The sequence below is a fragment of the Pleuronectes platessa genome, chromosome 8, assembly GCF_947347685.1.
Source record: "Pleuronectes platessa chromosome 8, fPlePla1.1, whole genome shotgun sequence".
Taxonomy (NCBI): domain Eukaryota; kingdom Metazoa; phylum Chordata; class Actinopteri; order Pleuronectiformes; family Pleuronectidae; genus Pleuronectes; species Pleuronectes platessa.
Window position 1 is genome coordinate 14,721,155 of NC_070633.1, and position 27,149 is coordinate 14,748,303.

Here is a 27,149-nt window from a genome sequence, read left to right on the forward strand (position 1 = left end):
GCAGCAGCTCCTCTAAAATCCAACTTGAAAATATCCAGATACTGGAAGCTTCTGACCTCAGTCTCCCTGAGGGCAAAAACGAATCCATGTGCAAGAGGCAGAGCAGCTGAGAGGAGTCCCATGAGACTGAGGATAGCCAATCAGATCCGATTCACAGGTGAATAGAGTAGCAGAATGAAGCATACTTATTGACAGGTACATGTATTCAGAGCCAGTAAGACGTCTAACATTAAAGATGGACTCATTATAATGTGCTGGTGAAGGAGAATGTAGTTTTTCTAGTGTAAACAATGTATCTGCGAAGAGTTTATACTGTTTTCTTCATTTCTAATGAAAACTGTCGAAGCCCAAACACTTGAACATGAGGCCTGATCGCCTTCCTCCATTGGTTTGTATCAATCTCAACAACCGAGGAGTCAGAGCAGATTTTTGTATTATTCATATATTTTTTTATGTGTCAAAGGACAATGTGAAAACAATTATTGGGAAGTTCATGCAGGTTTAGTGAAGATCATGAACTTTCCTATGAAGAAATTAAGAATAAAGTAGTAGTACATATGATCATTTTCTTGTTTGCTCAAACATTTTGTCCACACCGGCGTCACATTTTCAAAACACAAGCTGAAACGGAAGCGGGCAGGAACTGACACAATAACACAAAACATGAAACACGTGCCGTTACTAATTCCCCTTAAACATAAAGGACAAAGGATATGCTTTCAATCAATCATGACCCAACATACAACATAACATAACTCAGTATAAACCAGCTCAGCTTCACTTGTGACTTATGCTTGTGCCACTAAATCATTAGAGTAGTTTGTGGCCATGAAAGGCAACCAATCATATCCCAGGATTTTTTTTACTCAGTAGCCATTCTGCTCTCTGCTCTTTTTTAACTGCACTGTGTTGGGATACAGTCAGAAAAAGAGGTTTCTAATAAACGTTCATTCATTTGATCCCTAGCTGCATGTATGTGTCCATGAACTGTCCACACATTTGGACATTCTACGTGGTCAAGCTTTGGTACTGCAGCCTCTCCTCAGCAAAGAACCAACAGGAAGAATGTGATCGTAAATCAGAAATCCTCCAAATGTCACTTGTTTCCAAAACTCTAAACTCAGTAAGGCGGAGTATTGTAAATAAGAATACTTTGTAAATACTGTACACATTTAAGGTAAAGAGACCAAATGGGTGGAAATATAGAAAAAAATACAGCAACAGAAGAGGGACATGGTGAATGGAGGGCCAGATGAGGGTGAGGCCAGGAGTCGGGAGCGCGCCTCCAGCCTGCCCCTGATGTCTCTCTTCTCGTGAACGAGCATGTAAACACCCGACCACTGCAGGGGGACTACTGTCTGCTGGAGCGGTGTGTGTGTCCTCTGTGTGTGTGTGTGTGTCCTCTGTGTGTCTGCCCTGTGTGTGCCTGTGAGCGGGATGGCGGATGGAGAATTTATCGCATTGCAGGATCCCCAGGCTGTGGAGGCGGGACCGCGGGACCACAGGAGGCTGACCCGACTTTACTGCATGAACGGCGGACACCACCTGCAGATCCTGCCCGATGGGACGGTGCAGGGCCGGAGGGAGGATGGAGACGCTCACAGTAAAGACTGCAGCACGCGCGCGCGCACGCACGCACACATATACGCACACACACAGCCCAGTAAATTATTAAATGCATTAGGACACGTGAGCACTGACTGTGGTCAAGCCAGCCGATAAAAGAAATTCTACTGCATTCATATACTGACACTTATGGTAAACGCATCCAAACCGGCCAGAAAGGGGACGGCCACGGAGTACTCGAAGTTAGATAAATAAACTGTTGACATGGAGCCCATACAAAATGCGTAATTGAAAAATAATTTCTTGGATTCAATTTACAAGAAGTATATATTGTCTTACCTGTTTCATTTTTATGAATAGAATTTTGACAATATCAATTATGAGATTTTACAAGATAAAAATCAAACATTTTTAGCTTCAAGTAGGTAATTTCTGGACACTTCAAAGTTCTATCAAAACACTTTGCTCAATAAGTTCAGAGTTAGAATAACATGCCTGTGTTCAGGACCTCTCTGACTACCTGAATATTAAACATTTTTACTGTATAGATTAAGAGATTTTTCAAAGTAAAGTCCAACATTTTCACTGTGGAATAGATCATTTCAGGATACTTCAAAGTACTGTAAAAACACTTTGCTCATTAAGTTCAGAGTGAGAATGACATGCCTGTTTTCAGGACCTCTCTGACTACCTACATACTGAATATTAAACATTTTTACTGTATAGATTAAGAGATTTTTCAAAGTAAAGTCCAACATTTTCACTGTGGAATAGATCATTTCAGGATACTTCAAAGTTCTATAAAAAGACTTTGCTCAATAAGTTCAGCGTGAGACTGATATGCTTCTATTCCCCCTTCTATGACTAGTCCACTTTCTTGGAATCTGTACTTGTCCAACAGCGATATTTTCCATTTCTCTTGATCGCAGCGTGAAAGACTCTCTTTAGAGAGAGTACAGTATTTTGAAGTATCCTGAAATGATCTATTCAGCCGTGAAAATGTTGGACTTTACTTTGAAAAATCTCCAAATCTATACAGTAAATATGTTTGATATTCAGTACATTGATAGTCAGAGAGGTCCTGAACAGGCAGATCAGTCTCTCTCTGGAATTATTGATCAAAGTGTTTTTACAGTACTTTGAAATATCCAGAAAATAGCTACTTGAAGCTAAAAATGTGTGACTTTTATTTTGCAAAATCTCTAAATGGATACAGTCAAAATGCTATTCATAAAAATGACACGTGAGAGGATATATACTTCTTGTGAGTGTAATTCAATCCATTTCCTTTTCAATTCTGCATTTTGTATATGCTCCATGTCAACAGTTTATTTTGAAAAAAGCTTTGGATGCGTTTACCATAAATGCAGTATATGCGCGCAGTAGAATTTTGTGTCGGCTTATTTGACCACAGAGATGCAAGTGTCAGCAGTGAGCACTGATACGTTGAAGGTGAAAACACGTGATTTCTCCATAATGTCAAGGTCATGCTATAAACATGAAGATAGCTGATGTCTTTGTAAGTTCTGTAATTTATTATATTAGTTTATTTCCCCTTCCTTGGCACTTAATTGTTAAATCTATCCATCTATTTATCTATCTATCCATCTATTTATCTATATATATATATTCATGTACTTATTTAACTCAGTGAGGACTGTTATTGTTGCCGTAGTGATATATAATAATAAACAATAGCAGTAATGATGAATCATTTCAGATTCAGTCGTTTGAACCCGACACAGAAAGCTCAGATTGAACCTTTTTCCATTCGTCTCCGTCCAGATTAGAAAGTGACCCATGTAATAGCCGAGGTGTGTTTGTGGTCTTCAGTCGTGACGTTTCCTTTCACTTCCTGTCAAACAGCTGTTTTAAAGATCCGGTCCGTGGACAGAGGTGTGGTGGTCATCCAGGGGACAGACGCTGGGCGATACCTGGCGATGAGCGATGAGGGACGTCTGTACAGTTCAGTGAGTATCTGCCATCATGAGTGATGTGACAGTAAATCAGACTATTCAACTTAACGATAGCTCTGATACCATTTTTTGTCTTGTATGATACCAGGACTGTGTATTGGCCGATGGAGTACTGATATCAATACCTGGACTTTGTTTTGGTGCTGAAGTACAGATCAGATACCAGTTCATACATCAATAAATCACTTCTCCTTTGTACTTCTAAAACAGTTCTTGCCAGTGGCTGTAAACCAGAATGCTGTTTTGGAGCAGCATGAAGAAGTAGTGGGGATTTCTGGGAAAAGCAAATTGAAGTTTTATTTTTGAAACTAATATACTTCCAAAAAAACTTGGAATTGGATCAGTAGAGATACACGTCCTCGCCAATGCCCCATCCAGCGTCTCCAGCTGTTTCAGAGGCATTAGAGGAGCGATCAGCTTTTACTGTGTGTTTCTCTCTCAGCCCACAGTCTCTGACGAGTCCTACTTCCTGGAGAAATTGGAGGAGAATCACTACAACACATATCGGCCCCAGAAGCATCAGGAGAGGAACTGGTACGTGGCCCTGAAAAAGAACGGAAAACCTAAACTGGGTCCGAGAACTCACATCGGGCAGAAGGCCGTCTTCTTTCTGCCCCGCCAGCTGGACGGCTCCTGGGAGTAGAAGAAGAAGAAGAAGTAGAAGTTCACCTCAGCACGCAGCAATTACCTCGACCCAAATGGACCAGAAGCGGCTGGTGGTCAGATTTGTGTGTTTGTGAAATAACACTTGGAGGCCTGGTGAGAAAGTGGGTGATCGTCCCTACAACAAGTGATTTGAGCCTAAACATTGCATTTATCTTGTTTCATTCTCACCCTCCCACTTTACTGAACAACTCCATGTCATCTCTATTAGCTACATTGCTAATGTTGTCTTAAACAGAGAAGAAGCTAAGTGAGCCAAGTAATTGTCCTATTATGTGATGTTATTTATATTAACAGAGGCATTGTACACAATTATATCCTATTTATAGAGACTATATTATGGAGGGAAGAAAACAGAGTGTAGTGCTGCTAAATGTTTATTTATCCAAGATATCCCAACGACTGAGAAACTTGTCTCCAGATGTCAGGGAGATTTGGACAAACGTTCGGCCAAACAAGTCGTATTTCGAGTGGATGAAGGTGTGGTTAGAGGAGCAGTTTTAAAAGAATCACTGGGATCTGAGGAAAATGTCCGAACTGTGCCACTCTCTCAAACTACTGCATTTACTTGAAGGTTAAGATGACACATGTAAAAGTTTGACTGAGAATGTTGCAGGCGTGGTGGAGGTCATGTGCTGTTCTCTATATATCTGCATTTCGATTTGTGCTTGAGGGAAAAACAACTCGATAACAATAAGCTTTACCAGACTTTTGGATGTTTCATATTCTCCACAGTTACACGCGGCGGCCCCTTGTGTAAGATTACTGTGAAGTATGTGACGCCCATGACAGAGTTTCCCCTACATCGATACCGATGAGAGGCAAATGAGAAGCCCTCCTCTACTAAGTGCTATCCCAGTTATGCAATGAAATATTTCTGTCAGTGCTTCTTAAGAAAGAGAAGAAAAAAAAAAATTGTGTTTCTTAGCTGCGTCCCGATCTTTTTTTTTTTTCAATCGCATCACTGAACCTGAAATAAAAAATTCTAGGGGTAACAAAGTGTGCCATTTTCTGCTGCTCACTTGCTAATTCAAGCATCGCTGCAACTTTCCTCACTTAGGGTTGTTATGACTAACTTGAAAATGAAACCTGTTAATAATTAAATTACTAGAATCACCGGCCTGGGGGTTGTACGTCCCTTCAGGTGATCCTGACATGCTGAAGTCACAATAACATGAGGTCACTGTGACCACAGAAATCTAATCAGTTCATCTTTGACTTCAAATGACATCTTGTTAAATTGAATATCTTTGACTTGAGATGTGATGTTCAAGGGACAGGTAAGTGTTGTGTGGTCACAGTGACCTAGAAAGTCAACCACCGAGTTCTAATCAGTCCATCTGGGACTCCGGCAGAACCTTTGTACCACGTTGCATATGTCACTTTACATTTTGGACCCCCCCCCCCACCCCCCCGTAACACACCTATCAATAATCCAGACAACTCCAGAGGTGACTCGTTAAAAGTGACATTTATTTAACACTAAATGATTTCTGTACAGTTTCATAACAACAATACCCCAAAGGCTGCAGCTCTACGTTACACAGAAAAAAAGCATAATGAGTCTGAATCAAAGCCATTGAAGAAGTTATCTGTCATCATGAAAGAGATTATTATCCTGACGCGCTGGTTCCTCCAGATTATGAAACAGGAACTAACTCCTGCACCGCTGGGTCATTTATTTCATGATCTTTACATTTGAGATTTGATGGGAGCATCCTTTGGATTTTATCGGCTATGTTTCTAAAAGTGCACCTGCATACGACATTCTTTGATATATATTTAATACCCACAATTTAGCTAACATTTTACACCCAATGAAGACTTATCTAAAGAAAAAAAAGAAGAAAAAAAATCATAACAAGCCCTTCCTTCAGATTTCCCCCCCCAACTGTCAATTAGATCTTAAAGGCAAAACCCAGCTGGAAAACGGAATTTGAGCTTTTAGATAAATTGATCTGAACGCTGCAGCGAGATCGTTAACAGCTGGAATCCTGCGAGCCAAACACTCTCTTCTGTAATCACAGAGCTTTTCCGCTGACAGTGAATGTGATGCTGACTCCACTGACTCACCGAGGAGTCGTGGGGGGGGGGGGGGGGGGGGTCACACAGTTGCATCTCAATGAGCTTTTGAAGGACGAGAACCAGAAAATGTGCTCGCACGCCCGGAAAAATGCTCTCAGGTTGTCGTCCCATCACTGTCAGCCGAGGTTCCACTCGAGGGGGTTTGACATTTTTTGTCGCCTGGTTTTTAAATTACAGGTTGTTCTTGTTTTTAGGAGAATGCATTATCTAGAGATCATATCTGGAACTTAAACTCCTTTTCTCAAGGTGGATAGTTTTACCTGACTTTACATCAAAACATTTAACAGGTAAAAATCATAACATCTGCCACATGGCTGTGGTTTCTGTGCTCCACTGACGCTGCATCTGATTCACAAGCATGAAGTTGTTAATAATGACGCTGCCCTTGATAAACAGTTGTCCTCTCTTCAGTTAGAGAACAACACTGCCTCCTTCTGGATAAAGAGGGCAACACTACCTAAAGCCAACAGGTGAGTGTGATGCGTATATAAGCATTCACGACCTTATAATTCAAAAGATGATGATTACGTGTATGTGGCATCTACAGACATCCTATAATAGTTGCAATAAAACCTTAAGTGCGGATTACAAAGTGTGTTACATGCTATGACGAGTCTACAGAGTTCTGTATTAATCCGTACCTGTTGGCTTCAAGTGTCACCAACATGAGACGCTCTCCATTTAATGACCTTAAGGGCAGACGCATGCTACCATCAAATGATATAAGGCTTAAGTTTTACATTACAGACTGAGATGTAATTAGCAATTAACATTCACCACTAATGAGTACAACGAGGGACTATTACCATTAACATTTTCTCTTCCATTAATAAAATTTCAAAAACATAATAAAAGACGTGATATAATTCCTGAATATTTTAATCTAGAGTCGTCTTCATCTATAACTCGTCCGGTGGATTTCTTGTGTTATGCGTCTTCAGTTTAAATCAGACTCGTCACAGAGTCACCGCTTGTGTTGATGCTGTCCAGTTCTTCCACTTCCACCGTCCTGAGGTCATGTAATGAGAAAATGCACAAAAAAAGAAAATCCGATTGAAAAATGCCTTTTCAGCCAAATCACTACTAAACTCACTACTAAACTAAGATTACATGGATTTCTGTTTGTAGGAGGATATTTCTATATATATTTTATCTAACTGAGGGGAAATTATTTTGCTCCAAGTTCTTCACTATGGATCAATTTTGTCATCAGGAACATGAAACACTATGTCAAGCTGATTAAAGGGATAGTTCCCCCCCCCCAAAAAAGAACTCAGGCAGACTTTGAGTCCCAGAATTCCTTAGACTTCCCCATAATTGAAGATGAGGTGAAGTAGCCCATAGCCTAACCCTCAAATGTCCACATTATCACTCAAACTACAATAACTGTCTATAGTCATCGTATCTAAATTGTTGAGAAAGAACAACAACACACAGAGACATTACAAAGTATGAACGTTGGTTTAACATTTCTCTTAAGAAGAAAAATATTTAAGTGTGACGGAAGTAGCGATAAATTAATGTTTCGACTTTTTAAGTCCTAAGATTAGAATTCAAACTTACTTTTAGAGAAATGCCAGATCTCTTTTTAGCCAAACGGTTCAGACCCTACGGAATCTTTTCACTGTGATACGATCATTGTGTGCATGTTCTGTAAATGATGAGTGTAACCAGAACATTGTGCATCGTGTCTTACCTCTAATAGATGAAGAGTACCCTTGTCCGGGGAAGAGTGGCATAGGCGGGATCGGCTAATTTCCTCACTCTGGAGTAGTTCACGAAGCCTCTGATGAACAGCATGAAGCCTGACGTCCAGAGAAACACGACATCATACAAGACGTTAAACTCCAGCAACACAAGACAAATACTGAAATGTAATCATTGAAAAAAATATATATACGAAATGCCATTTGTTTATCAAAATAATGTCCTTCACTTACCCAGTGCCAGGAACACCCACCACAACCAGTACTGTCCGTCAAAGTAACCAGGGAAGTAGGTGGAAAACTGTGGAAACAAGAGAACGTCTGTCAGGAGCGCGTTCCTACACAGTCTCCATGTTCAGAACGTCAGTCTCCCTGTACAGTAATACCTTTAAGAAGTACAGTAGTTGTAGTGATTGTGCACCTTGACACAACTGAACAGCCAAGTAGTAGCTGAACTGGTTGTGCTGCATGTTAAGTACACAAATCTCACCCTGACAATAAGAACCCATTTGATGAGGGACAGGCCGAAGCCGGAGATGGCTCCGTATCGACCAGCGGCTGACGTGGTCAAACAGAACGACAGGAAGAAGCCAATCCAGTTGAAGAGGAAAGCCACTGGTGACGGAAAAGACGTTCATTAATGAAACGGTTCAACACTTTGTCAAATAACACAAAGCTGCGTCGGACCACGAACAAACAAATATGGCTGTTTCACAGTGTGATTGATAAAGTAAGATATTCTTATCAAAAGATGTTTATGTTCTTGAATGAATCGATCTAGCTGGAACATGTTCTCCTGCTCCATACAACTTTAAGCTAGAAAACAAATGTGCATTGGGTGGACTGGTTTTTACACCCAGGGGATTATTTGCATTCTTTGAGCAAAGAAAACAACATGTAAGACCCTCTGATCCCCCCCCCCCCCCCATAGTTCTCGTAAGATTATGATTTTTCCCCCCCCTTTAAGTGGTCCCAACACTTCCTACTCAACAAATGCTACAAAAAAGAAAAGACGGCAGAGGGCCTCTTTTTAATAACTAATCACCACAGAGTTACAAAATCAGGAAGTGACACTGAAAGTCAGTTAACTCTTAAAAACTGCACAAGTCAACTGAAGTGCTTCTTACTGAAGAACGTGAGCATGAAGATGCCGTCATTTCCTATTCGCAGCTGATCAGCATCTTCAAAGTCATCTCTGGCCACGAAGTCGTCCTCCTGAACCAACAGCAAGAAACAACGACGATACATTATAGTTAGACGAGGTTACTAGGTATATTTCTACATGATGTCTGTGAATGAGATGGACTTACGGTGACTCTTCCAGGGACCAGAGGGACGGCGGTCTCCACTTTGCTTCTCTCAGCTTCGTCGTACGAGGGCAGGGTGGTGGCCACACTGTACGACGGAGGGTTGGGAAATCTTCCTCCATCTTCCTTGTATTCAAAGAAAGCTGCAGAGGAAACGTGGACTTATCATTTATGTATACTGGGTTGGGGGGGGGGGGGGGTTAGCTGGAAAAGAGAGAGGTATTTAATGTTAACTGGTTCATAGATGTCTGACTGCTGACACACATGAATCTACTTTCACTTCCTTCAAAAAGCAGGGGAACAGCAGAGAATCCTAAAGTGAGAAGAGGGAGGGATCATTTACAGCAGGAAGAGAGACATTAGCTGCTGTACTTGTGGTTGTCTGGCACATGTGGCAGCTATCCACACTCCTAATTTGTGTTTCTTCAAACACATACAACATTGACCCTGATCACTGGACCCGCCCAGGAAGAGCTCCAGGCTGCACCGCCTTGTGCAACGTGTTGACCTCCACCCTCTTGAGAGGAGAGATGGGAAAACATCAGCTCTTTCTTAAAGGCCCTGCACAAAAGCTACTTCTCTCTGCAACACGGCACTAACACTTAGAGGTCTACATGCATATTAAATATTGATTATTTCTCTGGGGTGCTGGTGCTTGGCTTCAGTATTTCTATCATCGGATTTTAGAGGACATTGTTTATAGAATCTTAGAGATTATCTTTAGTTGGCGAAATAAGGTTTTGGATAGATCAAACAGAATAGCCTACATTTAAAATACAATACATTCAAACTATATACAATAATGAAACCACCTACAAAAATAAAATATTTTCAAATGAAATTTTTGAAAGTATGCCAACACTGTGACTGATATACAATCATATTACAATTCTCAATTTACTGGAGAGTTATTATTAATTTGGCGCTAGTACTTAAATACTAACACTTCTTACTCTGCTTTAGAGTTACTGAACATTTAAGAGTAGGTGCTTGAGCTGTGAAGCTTCCTGACCTGCATTCGCTGCAGTAGCGCTGCTGTAGGGCGGTGGTGCGTCCTGGGCCGGACCCTCCTGGGGGGGCTCCTCCTGGTTCACCAGCTGCAGGAATGTTAACAAATGGCAACACAACCTGGGTCAGACTTACATTACAGCCTTCAGGAAAACCTTGCTTGTTGGCTACGGTAAGCAGATGTCATTTAGGAAAGGAAACAACACGAGGGCTGGCATCAATTCAACTTTGAACTCCTAGGAGGGTGCAGGTAATATGACATTTATAAATATAATTAGATTAACAGAAGTTGGCCGATTGTTTCTGTGCCATTCATACGGTGTCAGCTCATCTTTGACAATTTATGGTTTTATTGGACCATTCAAGACCAAGTTGCAGGTCAATGGGGAGGAGGATTTGTGGATGTGTTGTTTGAGGAGGTATCCTGATTGTTTGTTTGTCCTTAACCTGCAGTCGCTTTCTCATTTGACTAAACAGCTTACTAGTTAAAAATATATAGACCTGGCCAGCGTATTGTGAAGGTAGAAGAAAGCCTGGACTATTAAACTATCAATAATTATCACAATATACTTTTCATCATCAGCAATATAATAAAGCTTCAATACACGTGGTGAACAGTGAGGAAGTATAAACACATAATTAATCTACATCAGATTTGTAAAAATGTTTTAATGTTTATCAAGCGTTTCTACAGTTAAAAAACAAAAACATAACCTAGGGGCAAAAATCTGTTTTTTAAACGTAAAATAAATACTAATGGGACATCGATCACGATAATTATCAACAATCACTTGAAATCTAAATCTTTATCTCAATATATTTTGGGCCATATCGGCCTGTCGTGGGTAGAAGAAGGTCAGAGCCCCTCGTGGTTTGCACATCCACCTTCTGCTCGGGAACATGTAAATACAGGATGTGTGTGTCCTGGTGGATTGGGCTGATTCCACCAGTACTTATACAACATAAAACATCAGGCAACAAATGTCCACGACAGACATGTGAGCAACACGGTCCTTTCACCGAGTTTCATGATAGTAACCTAAGATAAATCGTAAGAACTACACAGCACAAAGTGACCTGTACACCAGGGACTGACACACACACATCCATGTTACCAGGTGAGAGGGCTGCGGCTCCAGGTCAGTTGTCTGATCCGGTCCCGCCTACGGGGTTTGTATTACTGGACCGGAGCCTGATCCAGATCCATCAAGACAAAGTATCACCACACACACCCGGGCCTGACATCACCAGGTGACAGGATCTAACTAGCAACCGGGGGGGCATACGGGCCCCAAGTTACATGACAGGAAATAATGTTGGTGTATTGTTTTGGTTTGATATAAGCCTGAGCATCCCTCGCCAGATCAGGGCCTGGCAGTCAACAAGTGTCCGTGGAGCTCTCTGTCGGCTCCCGTGATAGGCTCGCATTGCCTGGTGTTAGCATCCGGCTAACTGTTAGCTTGTCTTTCTTTTTTTTTCTAGCGTAGCAGCAAACGCTTTACCTACCTCCTGATACCGGACGTTGCTGTTTTGTTCCGCCATAGTGGAAGCGGAGCGAGGTATTTAACGCGTCCTCTTTTTCCACTTCACCTCCGAAAATGTGTTATCGCAAAGGGAACGTCGCCTACGAAGCTGCGGGGTTAAAGCTGTCTTCAGTCGGCCATCTCCTGCTGCCTTCTCCCCTCCTGACCGGAGCTGGCTGCGCTGCTGCCTTCACGGACCGTGGGAAACTTCAGTCACTGGTTGAACCGCAGGGGTGACATCTCTTTATATACAGTCGATGGGGGAGATAAGCCTGAAGTGGCGGCCTGTGTCAGCAATAATACAACAACATTTGAAATACAGGCGTACACCAGTAAAAGTTCTTAAGGAGTTACTGAAAAACCTAAAAAGTTGTTTAAAATGTCATTTTTGAGCATAAATAGAGTTGCCCTTGTGGACCGGCCACTTCTACAGTGTTGTTATAATGTAGGTTACATTACTGCATCTCCAACATTATGGGCTGCTTTCATATTTTGTAGCTCATCAAAATAGAAACGTTTTGCATTTGGAATCCATAGATAATAGATTGATTAACAAAGCATTATATATCACAAACTGATCATTATCTTATTATTTAACTGCAAATGATTAGGCGACTTCTATAGTGATGTTATAGTATAAATTGCATTGCTGTATTCTGATATTATGGGCAGTTTTCATATTTTGCAGTTAATCAAAATAGAAACTTTTATACAATTGGAATCGATAGGTAATTGATCATACAGATGATGCATATAATGCATTATATTAAAAACTGATCTTCATCTTATTATCTACCTGCAAATGATGATGAGCCATAAATAACATTTGCCTCTGACTGTTAGAGCAAATAATAAATAACAAAAATAATCTTATCATATAGTATAGTAGAAGTGCCATGAAACTGCAGTACTTGAGTAAAAGTACTTCATATATATCATATATAGTATCATTGTCAACAAGGAATCTGTGCTCCTTCATTTCACCCAATGAAACCAGTTGCAATATTTACAGCTCCCAGTTCGAATTACAAGATTACAAGGAGAACCTAAAGGCAACACGAGTTGTTCCGTGTTGTCATGTGGCAGGAGAAAAAAAGGCTCGCACACATAAGACACTAATCCAAACACATCCAAGATGTCAAAATCAAACGCACTTTATTACAAAGAACAAATGTATGAAAAATCACCTGATTACTTATAAACCTGATCATTTCTACACAGATTAGTATTTGTGGACGATTCCAAGCCCTGCTTCCACGTCCACCAATGTGTCTCCATCAGAAGATAAATGAATCATTAGGTGTTGATTTTTTTTTTTGAATGCCTGATGAGTACATAAAGTCTGAAATCTCTTTCGATCAGTTCTTTTTTCCGTCCTGGGAAGGTGGCTCCACAAGTTTATTGTGCACATACATCATCCCTGTGGAAAGAATAAGACTCGGCATGTTTTCTAGGATTCTTGTCAATGTTGCGCAATGTGTTTTTTCCTCAGTCCAACACAGTTTGCAATGTAGTACAACAGAAATTAAGCATTATGTCTTAATGCGATTTTGCCCTCACCTTTGAAGTACTTTACAGTTTTGACCCTCAGCTCCAGGGTGGCATCTTCGTCACATACAAAAACTGTCTGCGGGTGCTGCTGGAATGCAGACACTGTCCACATGTGATTCACGCCATCCTCTATGGCCTTGTATAAAGCAAATGCCTTGTGTGCTCCAGTGATGAGAATCATGACCTGAGAAAAGACAAAAATTCTATATGTGACCTGGGACCTCTGTGGCTGAGCATGCACAACATGAGACGCACCCTTGAGCCGCTTAAATCAAAGTACTGATGTAAAATTCAATGTGATACTTTGCAGACACATGTTGCATTAGACCTCTGACCTCTTTTGCGTCCATGACCGTGCCCACTCCCACAGTCAGAGCCATGGTGGGCACCTTTGAGAGATCCCCATCGAAGAATCTGGCGTTAGCTATGATAGTGTCCTTTGCCAGAGTCTTCACCCTGGTCCTGGAAACCAAGCTTGATCCAGGCTCATTAAAGGCGATGTGGCCATCGGGGCCAATACCTAAGACAGGACGGCCAGAGCAATTTCAGATTTACTGTAGCTTCAAAAGGGACTAATCCCTGGATACCAGAACTATATGGCTGTTTACGGCATATTCATCTGCACTGTGACCTCCTGACCTCCAACAAAGAGCTCGATCCCCCCGGCAGCTGTTATCTTTCTCTCGAAGGCCTCACACTCTACTTGCAGGTCGGCAGCGTTGCCATCCAGGATGTGCGTGTTCTCTGCTTTTATGTCTATGTGCTTGAAGAAGTTATTCCACATGAAGGAGTGGTAGCTCTCGGGATGATCTCTGGGAAGTCCTGTACAAGATGATACGACAGTTTGATATGCTTTCACGAAATCCTCGATGTGTAGCCATTTAGTGTGAGGCGAGAGGATGGCCATGCCTTACCTACGTATTCGTCCATGTTGAAAGTCTTAACATACTGGAATGACACTTCTCCATTCTTGTAGAACTCAATCAGCTTCTTGTAGCAACCCAAAGGCGTGCTTCCTGATGGAAATAACAAAAAAAGGTTACAATTGCATAGAAGAAGGTGAAAGCTAACAAAGTGCATTCACCCCCCCCCCCCCCCCCCCCCCCCAACAATCACGCAGTTCTCACTGATCTGAGCATCAATGTTTTTCCTTTCTGCAAGAATACAAGTGCTTTACTTTTCATTTGAGAAAAGAATAACAATGCTGTAACTTTATAATAGAAAATGAGTATATTTTAAATTGAAAGTACAGGCCTGAAACCTTTTTCAGCTCATGATGCTGAATCATCAGATTCTTTGGAGGGGTAGTGTATAAGATGAGTTTTCAACACACAAAGTCTACAGTATCTCCAGCACCACATATAAAACATTGTATATGGGGACAGCTGTATGGTGGTGGGAGACCGGCTCCTGCTTACCTGTGGGGAGCCCCAGGGTGAAGTATCTGTCCGGGCCAGGGCTGAAGTGTACAATCTTGTTTCTGATGTACTTTGCAGCCCACTCGCTTGCCTGGTCGTAGTCATTGAGGATGATCAGCTTCATCGTCCTGCAGACAAGAAGGAGGATAGAACAGCGGAGCGCTCTGCTTGTCTGGAAGAGCTCAGCCTTCAAAGTAAGCGAGGTCAGAAACACACCTCAAGCAGACTTTAGACTCATCTAACAAACTCTCCTGCAACAATAAAACGGCATCGCTGGTAAAGAGGCTGTTCGCGAAACTGCACCGTGTGACCCGAAACTTTTGATTGTCGTGTGATTGTCGTCATAAAAAAAGACACAGAGGACCGATACGTAACATCCAGCTGTGCCTCGCAGCGTCTGCAGCTTGTCCTCGGATCAGACTGCACACGGACGGGATCATGTGATTCCTGCAGTCGGATGCGAACAGCGTCTCATCGCGGAGGTGACGTCTGACTTCCGTTTGTTTGGAAGCTACGTGTGGTTAGCTTCGTGGGTTTCTTTAGCGCTCACCTCCGTAGGGAGCTATCCACCGGGTTGAAAACACGACACCTCTATGTTTATAGTCAGGGGAGTTTCAAGAAGGCAAGACAAATAATGGTTGCTCGCGAGTTTATTATGGATTTGACTGTATAAGTGAACGTTTTCTCGGCACTGACGTCAGGGACGCAGCTTCCTTACCTTATATAATGTCACAAAGAGTATAACATATTAACTATATTTGGATGCGTGATTCAATGAGACTTATCAACGTTAGCAGGGCCAGAGCTAACCTTGGCATCAATCAAACTCAAGCCAAAAAACTAATTTGGTTGTTAAAATTTCACATTGAGAAATTGCTTTTCTAGTACTTGTCCCTTTACTCGTTTGGAACCCCAGCACACATACTATATGTCCAATAGGGGACCTTACATTTCTGTTGAAGACCCTGCAGATTCACAGAAACATTACAGCAGCAGTACCAGTGTGGAACCGTAGGTATATTGGACCAAGGAAACAAAGTCAGTGCAAATGATTTTCAATAACTTTATTAAAACTGTTATTGTGACACAGACCAGAACACTTACAGGGCACACAACAGAAATAAATACCATCATGTGTACAGCGCTCATCGTCAAACAGGCTTATTGCGGCTGGCTTTTGATTTATGTCATCCAGAAAGGGAGAGGGCATGCTGTGTCATCAGACAGATACCACCAGGAGCTGGGCTCAGTGTGCTAATCACCCTGCCTACTTTTGACTGTGGTGTGCAGTTACCCCCCCGAAAATAACCTCACCTGCTCTGATTATAAACCCAGGCTGCGTCTCAATCTGAAGCAACAAGCTCCCGTTCAGCTTTGCTTCAGGGAGGCGGCAGGCTTTACTTTAATCAAGGTCCATGTCAGGCTTGTTTTCTGTCGTTTCTGAGCTGGGGTTGCCTGTGTTCTCGCCCGTTCCCTTGTCTGCACCTTCTTCCTGGGGTTTCTCCTGTCCGTTGACGGGCCCGTTCTGCTCGGCCGGCGTGTCTTCCTTGGGAAGCTCCACCTTGGGTTTGGGCTTGCACACAGTGGGGTTACAAGCCAAGAAAAGCTCCTATGGAATTACACAAAACACATGAATTATATGAAATAATGGCATTGTAAAAAAAGATATATTGTTGCGTGGCAGATCAAACCCAACCCAAATAAATAATTGCAATAAGAAGACATTGAATTCACTGCCATATAGATGACTAGGCTTCACAAAGTTTACATATGCGATGAAAACATAAATTCTTGAACATGTGCATGAAGGTACATAACAGCAATAAATGATATAACGTTTGGCAACTTTGTGTGTTAACTTGATGTAACCATTAATAGCAAAATATGAATTTTCAAAACCTATATTTCCTTCAATGTGAATTCTTGGGTTTAACTTATTATTTTGGATTTGAGTCCCCACCAATCACCTCTCTCCTATGATCGTCTCATAAACAGTATCTCACCTTGGTTTTCGCTTTAATGTCTGTAACTTTGACAGAGGGATCCAGTGTCAAGCTCTGTTTGTTTTGCTGGTTCATGGCGCTGTTCATCCAGATCATTGCGTCATTGGTGATTTTGTCCACTTTGGTGACATCTGCCTCATCTAAATGGTCATACTGCTCCTCCTGGAAATCAACGGAGGGTTACCACAGGCATAATTACTGTTCTTTGTATTGATGTCTATATATAAATGACATAGAGATAAAAAGGAATTTGATAGGATGTACCTTTATTTTGTAAGCTTCAACAAATTTCATGTATTGCTGGATTTGTTTTCCCAGCTCGTCAAAAGCTTTAGGTCTCTCTTCAGCCTCAGTAAACCTCTCCCAGATGGGCTGGCCTAGTTTCTACACAGAACACAATACACACGTCAGGTAAAAAGGATCAATATACAGATCCATCAGTGGCTGGAGAAAAATGAATTACTAAAGTATCATTACCTTTAACTCTGCCAGTTTGTCAATGTACACCTGTTTGGATTGATCCTCTCCATCTTCATACAGCCAGGTCTCAGTGTCCTCCAGCTTTAATGACAGAGCATCCCGGTCCTACGAAAAAGAAAAAGAATTAAAAAACATGTAACATTAAACAGTGACTATAAGGTGGTAACTTTGATCCCATTTCTTTCTTTACAATGAGTCAGACGGGATTTTTCACTTACAGAATCACAGACAAACTTCTCCAGCTTCCCGTGGAGTTTGTCCCTCATGTCGTACACGTACTCTTCCACGTAATTCTTGGCGTCATTCCTCTCCTTCTCCAGCTTGTCCTGCATGATCATCTTACCCTGAGGAACACCAGCAATAGGGAGAGTAACTAACAAACTCTTTAAAATCGATGAAGTAAGAGATGACAACTTGATGGGTTGATTTAGTAATGTGGAAGTAATGCAACAGCTGAAAGTTAAGTTACCTCATTTTCTACAAAAAGATTCAGCATGTCCTCTGCTAGCTGCCACTGTGGACTGTTTTCAATCGGAAGGTCCAGAACTTTTGTTTTGACTTTGGGCTTTTTGGCTTGTGGGGGCTGGTCAGTCTTCTTCTCGCCTTTGTTCTCCTCTGGGGTGGTCTGAAAGATGAGGCAAAAGGCACCGGCATGTAAAACACCACTCAGAAAGAATACAGACATCCAACAAGATACACGTTTATTAGAACATCTGTATTGTCATTCATTACATGCAGTTTGCATTAAACTCGGCTGCTTTGTGAAAAAGTTTTTTGTTTGTTTACGAGGATGAACATTATTTAGCTTCTGAAAGATAAAGTTTATTGTGGGCTGATTCCCCTTTATAAACAACCTTATAAAATGGTGTTTGTTTTAAACAACAATTGAGCACCGTACCTCCATCTCTTCATTCTCACGTGGTGCCTTCTCCTCTGTTTCTTTCTGACCATCTCCCGTACCCTGCTGCTCCTCCTGATCAGTCTGCATCTTGCTCTGTAGAGTAAAAAATAAAATGCATAAATAGTAGCACATATACCAATCTGGTGTGCTTAAGGTTGATTTATGATTCTAAAAAAACAGGCACATATTTGGTTGAAGTACCTCTCCCTCTTTCTCATTGGCCTGTTCTGTTTCCATGGGTTCCTCTGTCTCATCAGACTTCAGCACTTCAACCAGGGAGGCGCTGGACACACTAAAGATGCCATGGATGTTCACTCGCACCTTAACCTTCACCTTGGAGCTCTCCCCAGATGCTTGTGGGACAACCTTCTGGATCAAAAACTGACCTGGAAGACAGAGAGAAAAAACAAAAAGTGTTACCAAAAACAAACTTATAATAAGCTGATGTTGTATATGCAATGCTTATACAATGAGTGGTTTGGAGTACTTCTGCTCCTTTTTGGTCAGAAATAATTAAGGGTGCTCTATTTGTTTACCAATAGTGGGGTCAGGGTAGGGCAGCTCATTAGAGCAGTTGTAGTAGGCCTCCAAAGAGAAAGGCTCTCTCCGATAGAAGGTCAACACTTTGGAGAAAGGTGCTGCATGGTTCTTGGGAAATACCTCGCAATCACTGCAACAAACGAACATGGCAAACTTATTATTCTATTACATAGTTAAAATCAGAGACAAAAAACAACCATTCCATCAAGTTCCTCACCTCAAACCTTCCTCTGCAGCGGAATGCCACTTCAAGGAGACGGGATAGGGAACGATGTCTGTGATGGAGAACTCGCGCACTTTGAAGGCAGGTGAGAGTATTGCACACTGAGGGGACACAACCAGTATTTCAGTGAGAGCAGCATTGAAAGAAAAGATGCAACTCCGGAAGTCCAAAACATCCTTTTAACATCATTGTTTATTCAAGCCACGTGCTGGTAGAGGACATGTGACTGTCAGTGATAGGAAGGGTGGAGACCAGCTTTGAAAACAAAAGTGGGATGTACCTGCAGGGCACATCCTCTGGCCACAGCTTCGTCAGCATTCAGCGTGGTGCTCAACTCCTTCCCAAAGAATTTGCTGATTCTCTCTTTGAGAGCTGGGATCCTGGAAGCTCCACCCACTATCTCAACTGCATAGATGTCGTCCTTTTTCAGTTCTTATGGAGCAAAAACATTTTTTAAAAAATTAATGATTATTCACATACATTATTATCATATTCATTATTCTGTAAACCGAGGTAATTGGGAAAGGGGTGCGAGGGAAATAAATTGAAGTAAATAAAGATTACTCACTGGCATGCTCCAGAAGGTTCTGCAGTGGAAGCTCTACTCGGGCGAAGATATCAGCAGACATCTCTTCAAACTGAACCCTTGTGCAAGAGAAAATGTTGATATTGCTTAAACAATTGAAGTGAACTTCAAAGTAAGAGAATAATGATATGTAGAAACAATGCATCACAAAAATTTTAACATTTCTTGTTGGCCTACCTGTTCAGCTTTCCGGTGACATCAATGTCATTCATGAAGCACTCGATGTTAAGCGGCAGGTCTGAGGAGTTGGCACTCATCAGTTTTTTCAGTTTTTCGCACTCCTGGTAGAGCCTGACCAGAGCCCTGGGCTTTGTCTTGACATCAAGCTTGTACTTCTTGCCAAATTCCTCACAGAAATGCTTGACCAGCACTTCATCGAAGTCCTTGCCTCCCAGCTCCGGGTCACAGGCGGTAGCAAGGACCTGAGAGACGTGGACAAGAGGCCAAAAGAGAGTTAAGAGTCATGACATAAATGCTTTCATAGATTGATAAAGAAAGTTTCTGCAGATTTGGATCATTGGGAAGATCCTGGAATGTCTTATTATTTTCACCTTCTTCAGCATTAAGAAATGGGGCGGTTTTAAACATCGGTGTAAAAGAATGTACAGTATGTTGATTAACACACAGACACATAACACACCTTGAGTTTGCCCTTATTGAAGGCACACACTGATGTCTGGTATCCAGAATGGCCCAGGTCCACAAACACCACATTTCTTGGCTTCTCCTCAGGAGCAGGAAGATCTTGTTTATAGATCCCATACGCTAATGCAACTGGAAGGAAAGTTGTTAAATTATTAATGAAGAGTACAAGTGCTTGGATGGAAGCAGATAGCAGCAGCCACAGTTAGAACAACAATCAAAAACATGCACATCCTTGCCCAGGCCCTACCCAAAAAACATCCTAGTACAGACCTGCAGTTGTCTCATTCATGAGCCTCAGGCAGTTGAGTCCAGCAATCTGAGCAGCATCTACGACTGATCTCCTCTCAGCATCGGTGTAGTAGCAGGGAACCTGGTAACAACAGAGCAGCATTTGAAATGGATAATCTGTTCACTTTTAAGGCCCTGCAAACCCAAATGGGTCAAGGACAGAATGAGAAACTGTTCAGTGGCATGTAAAGACTTACAGAGACAACGCAGTCGGCCACAGGCTTCTTCAGGGCATGCTCTGCCGTCTCCTTCAGCTTGGTCAACAGCATGGCGGTGACCTGTTCAATGCTGAACACCTTCTCCTCCTCCATGTACATCACCTGGAAATGAACAGACAAGAGAAGAATGTTACATTGCTGATGAACACAACCACAATGTGGCTAGAAATTACCTGTTTTACAGAAAGTGGCTGAATGATAAGAAGACCATGAGGTCAATCCAACTCAAATGTTCATTCATAATCATGGGAAATATTCAACAGCATGTTGATAATCTTTCTAAAAAATTACATCAATGGGTTCGGTTTATATTTTCATTTGTCTTCACAACATCTTCTCATGGTATTAAGATTCAGTGATGGAATAAGAATGTAAAAGCATCAATATTGTCAGGAAATAGAATCCAAGGCAGGGTGATAATTACATGGCCATTTTAATAAAAAATAATTACTACATTTTAAAATTAAGCATTATATTAAACGAGTCTGGGCTGTAATGAGAGCAGTCTGTGCATTATTAACAATCCTTACACATCAATTTAACTGTGAATCTTCTTTATTCTTCTCTTACCTTAATGCCAGCTGTCCCTGTGGGCATTGGTGCAATATCATAGACCAGGTTGTTTTTGACGCGCTGCACATACGGGTCTGAAAACGCTCTGCCATGAAACCTCTTGAAGCCCTGGACTGTGTTCTTGCAGTTTGTGACGACCTGTTCCACAAAAAAAAGGCAGACAGCTTTTCCATTAGAAAACATGCAAACTAGGGCGGGGCAATAATTATTGCAATATATTTTTCATCAATAGCTTATAACAAAGATTCAATATATATTGATACAATGGTAATGCATTGTGCAATTATGGTGAGGAAGTATAATAAATAATTGGCTTAAAAGTTGAATCTCTTATTTGCTATTTGTGAGGGGTTAGTCATTCCTAAACCGTAAAGAAGAGTTTAAAAGGCACAAACCTAATTCAGGAGCAAAAACCCCACCCCCCCAATTCCAATCATAGTCAAATTGTTAGCTGTAAATGCAGGAGTCCTTTTCTCATATAAAATGATGACTTTTCCTATGAAATATACACTGGACTGCATCAGCCATTCCATCCATAATGAATAGGAGGATTTTGAGTTAAATGCAGGACTAAGGCCCAAGGAGCAGATCATGTCATCCTACGCCCACTACAATTGTGTCTTACTCTTAATCTTTATTCATATGCTACTTAAAATAGATAATGTAACATCTGTCCTGATAATTATCAATCTTCCTGATGTAATTCGGCCATGTCATCCAGCTGTATCCCACAGCTAAGTGATGCTTTCAGGACATGGAAACGTGTTCTGTGATGGTGCTGAATTTGATGTTAGCTGTAAATCTGCAAAACACACCTGGCTTTTTGCAGCTGCACCGACGGAGCGATTCCGAGGTCCAAAGGAAACACATGCTCTGAAAGCAGAGAGAACACAATTCAGTCATTTCTTCTGAAGCAGTTTTTCAAATAGGGCGGATGTCATCAATAATAAAACAGTAATTCACATGGATGATTTCATGTTATCATTGAACTCGTGTTTGTGATTATTGGCTCTACATTAAATACCAATAAAGGGTGTTTCTGAGGACTGAGGATTAAGACGATTGGTTACAATCGGCTGCAGGAGCCGTTCTGACAGCCTGGTTCCGGCCTCCTTCCATCATATGCGCTCACTCGTGCCTGAAGCGCAGTGAAACTCACCACCTGACCTGGAGCTCGGTTATCACAACTTGTATGTGAGCTCGACGGTGAACCTTTAGTAAGACACCATGAGGATCATTCAAGCAGGAGATGTGGATCCACGGTTCCTTCCCTGCTCACAATGGTTTCCCCCTCGGCTATAGCTAGCTTTAGCCAGTCATATGCCGTTTCCTGTTGTGAAATCCGTTAGCACGCTAACTAGCCGGATAGTTAGCCGCGTTAGCTTGGCTCAAGAGGAAGAAAAGTGGTTCCATTGTTTTTTCTATGCTCGCTATCGGCGCTAATGACACAACACGAGCGGTACGCGGTGGTGGGCGCGGTGGTACTTACGGTGTGCTTCGGTCGCTGTATTCATTGGCGACTGTTTCAATCCCTCCGGCTCTGGCTACCGCTACATAGCAGCTCATATAGCCGACGTCAAACCCGACGACTGACATCTTCAGCGGCTAACTGACCAGCGCAGGGCAGCGGTGAGAACGAGGAGAAAGGCGGCTCGGGGGAGAAAACAAAACAAAAGTGACGGCAGCGGCGACGGTGGGGCTCGGTCAGCGGACAATGATACACCCTTGTTCTTGGTCCATGTAAGTGAGCGGCAGCATGCGGTACGTTCACCGGCTCAATGCTCGAGAGCGTTCTGGAATCTGCTGTCTGCGCCGCTGACCAATAGCGTCGCACCGCGGAGACGCTGCGCCCGACCACGGTGCGTCCCCCACAGGCCAGAGACTGTCAGTGCAGAGGCATCAGGAGATGCGGAGGTGCAGCTCCGGTCTCAGGCCCTATTCAGCTCCATGTTCATCCTGCACCATAAGCAACCAATACCACTGTATAACAGCAGATGCACAGTGAATGCTGCACTGTTTTCTCATGTCACAATTATTCATCGTGACTTGCAGTATTTGAAAATGTAGCATTTGACCCATTTAGTTTCACAGTGTCATCGTATTATAGTATATTATGTACGCATCTTGTCATGATTTTTCATCCATTAATATATATACTTTTTCTATTCATATTTTGTTACCTACGTATTTATACCAATATATATTTGTTTACAGTATACTTTTATTATTTTAGTGAATTTATAGCTATATATATAATCATTTTTTACCCTTTTTTAAGACCCTACCTGCTTATGTACTCATTTACAGTCTAATATGCATATATGGAAACGTCAAAATCTCTTAAACAGTACAAATATTTTACATTCTCATACTTCTGCACTTTAATTAAAGTGCATTTCTGTTCAAAAATATTCCACAGGTGTATTTTACATACATATTTTGTATTTTGCCTTTTTTAAATTCTCTCGACCACCTCATTCTGCTGCTCTAACAAGTGAATTCCCCGGTGTGGGATGTTATCTTATGACAACTGTCTCACCATTAACACAACACAATTATCATTATGTGCACACATATTTCCCTTAGTATTTAACATGTCAGAAAAATAGAGAAAATTTGAATCAAAGGCCATTGGATTTGGGGCTAGGCTTTTACAGTTCAAGATCCAATCATGACTGACAATCTTCAGACATCAATAAAATACCCATCACATCTTCCCACATCCCAAAGTGACATCTTAGTTTTCTTGTTTTGTTCCACACACACATATCCCCCACTTTTAAAAATGTAAAACATAGGGAAGCAGTAATTATTCCAATTGGAGACAGTGAAGGACTGGTGTAATTACTTAAAACTGTAGCATTGATTTGACGCCGACATTAAAGGAACATCTGTCCAATCAAGAAGGGATGACTGAATGAAACCAATCAAAACTGATTTCAGATAAATATTTTATTGGTTACATAGAGTTTGAATGAACAACAGATGGCAGCTTTCAGGAGGCGGAAGGTGTTTATTCATCATTCTCATAGTCGGCAGCAATCTTCCTCTTGCCCTGCGAATGGACACTGTTGCCCCAGGTGTATGTCAGGTACATGAGGATCATCGCTGCAAAAAGGGAAATCACAAAGCAACTTAGCACAAAAGTCTTAACACAAAAGGTACCATATCTAAAAGATTATAATTATTATAAAGTCTAAATTGAATTCAAGCTCTTCTTGCTTGACTGTACACTAAGATGTGAGTAACACAGAGAGAAGTAAGTCTTTCATTTATACATGAGAAAATAAGCAAACACATTTACTGCACTGTTATGTAAGAACACTCTGAAATACTGTCACACTTCAAAATAGTCTTGTTGATCCCATGCATGTATATGCATAGGTGACTTCACTTTAAAAACATAGTATAGAATTTTTGGAATGTTACTCCACCTCCCGCCTGAATAATGCAGAGGATTTGTTGTTATGAACACGTCTGTGCAGAGAACCTCCTGCTGTGCATGTGTGAAAGGCAAACTCTATAGCCAATACTCTGACATTTTTGGAGGTCGTATCGAAAAAACGGCGTCAGCGACGATAAGGGAACAGTGAAACTCAAACCCAGGCACGTCAAGACCTGGCTGTTGAGTTGGATACAATGGCAAAGACTCACGGGGTCCAACTTTGAAGAAAGATGTTGTGGTCCGTCTCCACACATTGGGGATTCCCTTGGAGAAGTAGTTGGGGAAAGCCTTCTGTTCAAATGGGGACAGGCTGTATGTGATTACATGCCTGATCTTGGCCAAGTCTCCAAAGTGGCGGCCCATGATCACCAGTGAGCTGATAGAAAAAACACAATCAGAAATTTACACAATCAGAAATACACTCTAGACAGGAATTCTTAGTAAAAACCATTGTAACCAACCTGAATTTATTGTGTTCAATAAATACAACCTATTTCCAGACAAACTGAATGGGCCACAAAAGAACTGAACCAATATAAATGGAGTTCACTGTTAGTCAGATCTATATGAAAACAGTTTGACCAAACACCTATAGCAATAAAACTTTCAAGGTTGTTTGTGTAACTTCCCCACTGGAAAGAGATCTACTGGATCTGGAACTGGATTTCACTCCATGATCAGAGGATTTTTATTTGCCCTTGGTATTTAGCAGATTCAGCAATTTAGTTTGTTCCACTGGGCCTAGCATTAGGTGAAACACTGTAACAAATATAAGGCAGAAAAGGATCATATATATATATCACAAATAAATCTGAGATGCAGCTCAAATAAGTGTACATATATATATATATATACACTCATACGTCTTATTACACATCAGAAACATTACAACACTGCATTTTATATTTGTAAAAGTAACAGAATCTGGCTTTGCAGACTTTTCCATAATTTCCTTTAACAATATTGATATGGATCACTTTCACACATGAACTGGCCAAACTGAACCAAACGCAACAATTAACTAACAATCTGATGCAAAGCAATGCCATGGCTGGAATAGTTACTTAATCTCTTGTATTAAATATGTAGTTAGTTTGAATACCAGATATAAACTGTGAATAAATTCGCTTTGTGCTTAAATTATAGGTTGTGACAAACCCGTATAACGTAGCTAATAAACTTTTCAGATGATAATCGTTTAGGTAAAAACACAGAGTGAGCTGATTGTGAAATAACGACCTGATAAAAGCTTGTTAGCCGCTGGTGTTAGCATTAACAGCTATCTACCAAAGCTAGCTGTTAGCTGCCAAAGTACAAACAGGCCTTTGAATCGTTTCCCTGCCAGCTACAAGAACGTGGTCGGAAAAATAAAAAACACACCTCACTGCTCACACACTTAAGTAAACAGATTGCACTCCATTAGGTGCTAAAAGCGAGTGAACGCGTCGCATTTGCAGCAGTGACATTGAAACTTACCGTGTGCTTCCTAGTTATGTTTCCTAATGACGACCCTGTGTCCTTCCTTTTTATCCAAGCACTGGTTGTCCAGGGACATTAGCGCCACCTGTCGGCGCGGAGTTTGGTCAGGCGACTTACTTCTATGTCAGGGCCCTCGAAAGGATTATTCACATTTGTGTAAAAAAAACAAACAGAAAGTGACATTGTTTTTAATCAGGATCAATGAATTGCAGGGAAAACAGTGGAAATTTTGGAATGGACTATTGGGCCTTTGTGTAGGGATGCTCTTCACTGAATGCCATCTGAGTTGAAAGTGGAGGGCCTGTGTAGCCTTATGTGTAACATGTGGACTCAAGACCTGGAGTAAAGAGCAAGCACTCCAATGCAAGAGTCAAAATCCTTCTCTGGTTTCCTTACTCTGAATTTCCCCTGTGAGGTTTGAGTAATTCCGGCGGCTGTACGCAGACACAATGCAAGGTCTCAACCTTACTATGTAAGTTCCTTGAGACAATGTATGTTGTGATTGGGTGCTAGACAAATAAAAATGAACTGAATCTATGCCTGCAAATTTTTTTATTTTCCATCTTTTCAGAGAATATGTCAACATATTTCATTTCAGTTTTGAATTTCCTTAAACTGAACACAGACACAGTGAATTCATTCAATTTGTATAAATAGACACGACATGCATTTAGTCACATTCAACCAGTATAGATGAATGCAGTCAATTCATATGTATGCAGTCACTCAGTAACCAGAAGTAATAAATACACACTGAAACCTTGACAACTTCATTCTGGACATTATGAAGACAGATGTCTGTAGCCCCCAGGAATAAAACGATATGTAAAAGGTTTGAATAAGGGTTTGTAACTGCAGTTTCATCTTATATCCACAACAGGGCTACTTAAAACATGGCAACTGTGATAAATTAAAGAATAATGAAAGACCACCCACCCAAAATAAGTTAACAAAAAAATAATCAT

The 27,149-nt window shown here is 41.4% G+C and overlaps 5 protein-coding genes across 6 annotated transcripts; 1 reads left to right on the top strand and 4 right to left on the bottom strand.

The window, feature by feature from the left end:
* Positions 1-5: 5 nt before the first annotated feature.
* Positions 6-4,997, top strand: fgf1a (fibroblast growth factor 1a). The gene is made up of 3 exons (XM_053429136.1): positions 6-1,603; positions 3,433-3,536; positions 3,985-4,997. The coding sequence occupies exons 1-3, from the start codon at positions 1,438-1,440 to the stop codon at positions 4,183-4,185; spliced, it is 471 nt and encodes a 156-aa protein (XP_053285111.1). The 5' UTR covers positions 6-1,437; the 3' UTR covers positions 4,186-4,997.
* A 660-nt stretch (positions 4,998-5,657) lies between these two features.
* On the bottom strand, positions 5,658-12,021 carry LOC128446171 (NEDD4 family-interacting protein 1-like). The gene is made up of 8 exons (XM_053429137.1): positions 11,818-12,021; positions 10,316-10,400; positions 9,307-9,446; positions 9,124-9,211; positions 8,487-8,611; positions 8,231-8,297; positions 7,987-8,095; positions 5,658-7,299 (listed from the first exon to the last, which is right to left on the bottom strand). Exons 1-7 carry the CDS (start codon positions 11,851-11,853, stop codon positions 7,989-7,991), a joined length of 648 nt encoding a protein of 215 aa, XP_053285112.1. The 5' UTR covers positions 11,854-12,021; the 3' UTR covers positions 5,658-7,299; positions 7,987-7,988.
* Positions 12,022-12,972: 951 nt separating this feature from the next.
* gnpda1 (glucosamine-6-phosphate deaminase 1) lies at positions 12,973-15,265 on the bottom strand. Its single transcript, XM_053428894.1, has 6 exons — positions 14,804-15,265; positions 14,300-14,401; positions 14,025-14,207; positions 13,721-13,905; positions 13,395-13,569; positions 12,973-13,254 (listed from the first exon to the last, which is right to left on the bottom strand). Exons 1-6 carry the CDS (start codon positions 14,925-14,927, stop codon positions 13,193-13,195), a joined length of 831 nt encoding a protein of 276 aa, XP_053284869.1. The 5' UTR covers positions 14,928-15,265; the 3' UTR covers positions 12,973-13,192.
* A 587-nt stretch (positions 15,266-15,852) lies between these two features.
* On the bottom strand, positions 15,853-23,078 carry hspa4b (heat shock protein 4b). Its single transcript, XM_053428895.1, has 19 exons — positions 22,750-23,078; positions 22,076-22,133; positions 21,258-21,398; positions 20,667-20,789; positions 20,452-20,551; positions 20,177-20,310; positions 19,714-19,958; positions 19,519-19,595; positions 19,231-19,382; positions 18,945-19,051; positions 18,724-18,857; positions 18,389-18,573; positions 18,185-18,280; positions 17,756-17,911; positions 17,505-17,630; positions 17,284-17,391; positions 17,071-17,190; positions 16,807-16,968; positions 15,853-16,412 (listed from the first exon to the last, which is right to left on the bottom strand). The coding sequence occupies exons 1-19, from the start codon at positions 22,854-22,856 to the stop codon at positions 16,206-16,208; spliced, it is 2,538 nt and encodes an 845-aa protein (XP_053284870.1). The 5' UTR covers positions 22,857-23,078; the 3' UTR covers positions 15,853-16,205.
* Positions 23,079-24,194: 1,116 nt separating this feature from the next.
* LOC128445923 (cytochrome b-c1 complex subunit 8) lies at positions 24,195-26,256 on the bottom strand. 2 transcript variants are annotated; one of them, XM_053428828.1, is made up of 3 exons: positions 26,182-26,256; positions 24,915-25,081; positions 24,195-24,368 (listed from the first exon to the last, which is right to left on the bottom strand). In XM_053428828.1, exons 2-3 carry the CDS (start codon positions 25,066-25,068, stop codon positions 24,274-24,276), a joined length of 249 nt encoding a protein of 82 aa, XP_053284803.1. In that variant the 5' UTR covers positions 25,069-25,081; positions 26,182-26,256; the 3' UTR covers positions 24,195-24,273. The 2 variants fall into 2 exon arrangements, with proteins under 2 accessions (XP_053284803.1, XP_053284804.1); XM_053428829.1 differs by lacking the exon at positions 26,182-26,256 and adding an exon at positions 26,086-26,164.
* Positions 26,257-27,149: the final 893 nt, after the last annotated feature.

Bases quoted from the DNA above. Each gene is read 5' to 3' on its own strand.
- hspa4b (XM_053428895.1), bottom strand. From the start codon at position 22,856: ATGTCAGTCGTCGGGTTTGACGTCGGCTATATGAGCTGCTATGTAGCG. The intron at 22,134-22,749 runs GTAAGTACCACC...CTCTGCTTTCAG, and splicing joins TACAGCGACCGAAGCACACC to AGCATGTGTTTCCTTTGGAC. The intron at 19,383-19,518 runs GTGAGTAATCTT...TTGCTCCATAAG, and splicing joins GAACCTTCTGGAGCATGCCA to AACTGAAAAAGGACGACATC.
- fgf1a (XM_053429136.1), top strand. From the start codon at position 1,438: ATGGCGGATGGAGAATTTATCGCATTGCAGGATCCCCAGGCTGTGGAG. The intron at 1,604-3,432 runs GTAAAGACTGCA...CCTGTCAAACAG, and splicing joins GGAGGATGGAGACGCTCACA to CTGTTTTAAAGATCCGGTCC. The intron at 3,537-3,984 runs GTGAGTATCTGC...TTTCTCTCTCAG, and splicing joins AGGGACGTCTGTACAGTTCA to CCCACAGTCTCTGACGAGTC.
- gnpda1 (XM_053428894.1), bottom strand. From the start codon at position 14,927: ATGAAGCTGATCATCCTCAATGACTACGACCAGGCAAGCGAGTGGGCT. The intron at 14,402-14,803 runs GTAAGCAGGAGC...TATTTCCATCAG, and splicing joins CACCCTGGGGCTCCCCACAG to GAAGCACGCCTTTGGGTTGC. The intron at 13,906-14,024 runs GTCAGGAGGTCA...GTCCTGTCTTAG, and splicing joins GATCGAGCTCTTTGTTGGAG to GTATTGGCCCCGATGGCCAC.
- LOC128446171 (XM_053429137.1), bottom strand. From the start codon at position 11,853: ATGGCGGAACAAAACAGCAACGTCCGGTATCAGGAG. The intron at 9,447-10,315 runs GTCAGGAAGCTT...TTTCCTCTGCAG, and splicing joins CGCTACTGCAGCGAATGCAG to CTTTCTTTGAATACAAGGAA. The intron at 9,212-9,306 runs GTAAGTCCATCT...CTGTTGGTTCAG, and splicing joins TGGTCCCTGGAAGAGTCACC to GAGGACGACTTCGTGGCCAG.
- LOC128445923 (XM_053428828.1), bottom strand. From the start codon at position 25,068: ATGGGCCGCCACTTTGGAGACTTGGCCAAGATCAGGCATGTAATCACA. The intron at 24,369-24,914 runs GTGAGTCTTTGC...CCCTTTTTGCAG, and splicing joins TTTCTTCAAAGTTGGACCCC to CGATGATCCTCATGTACCTG.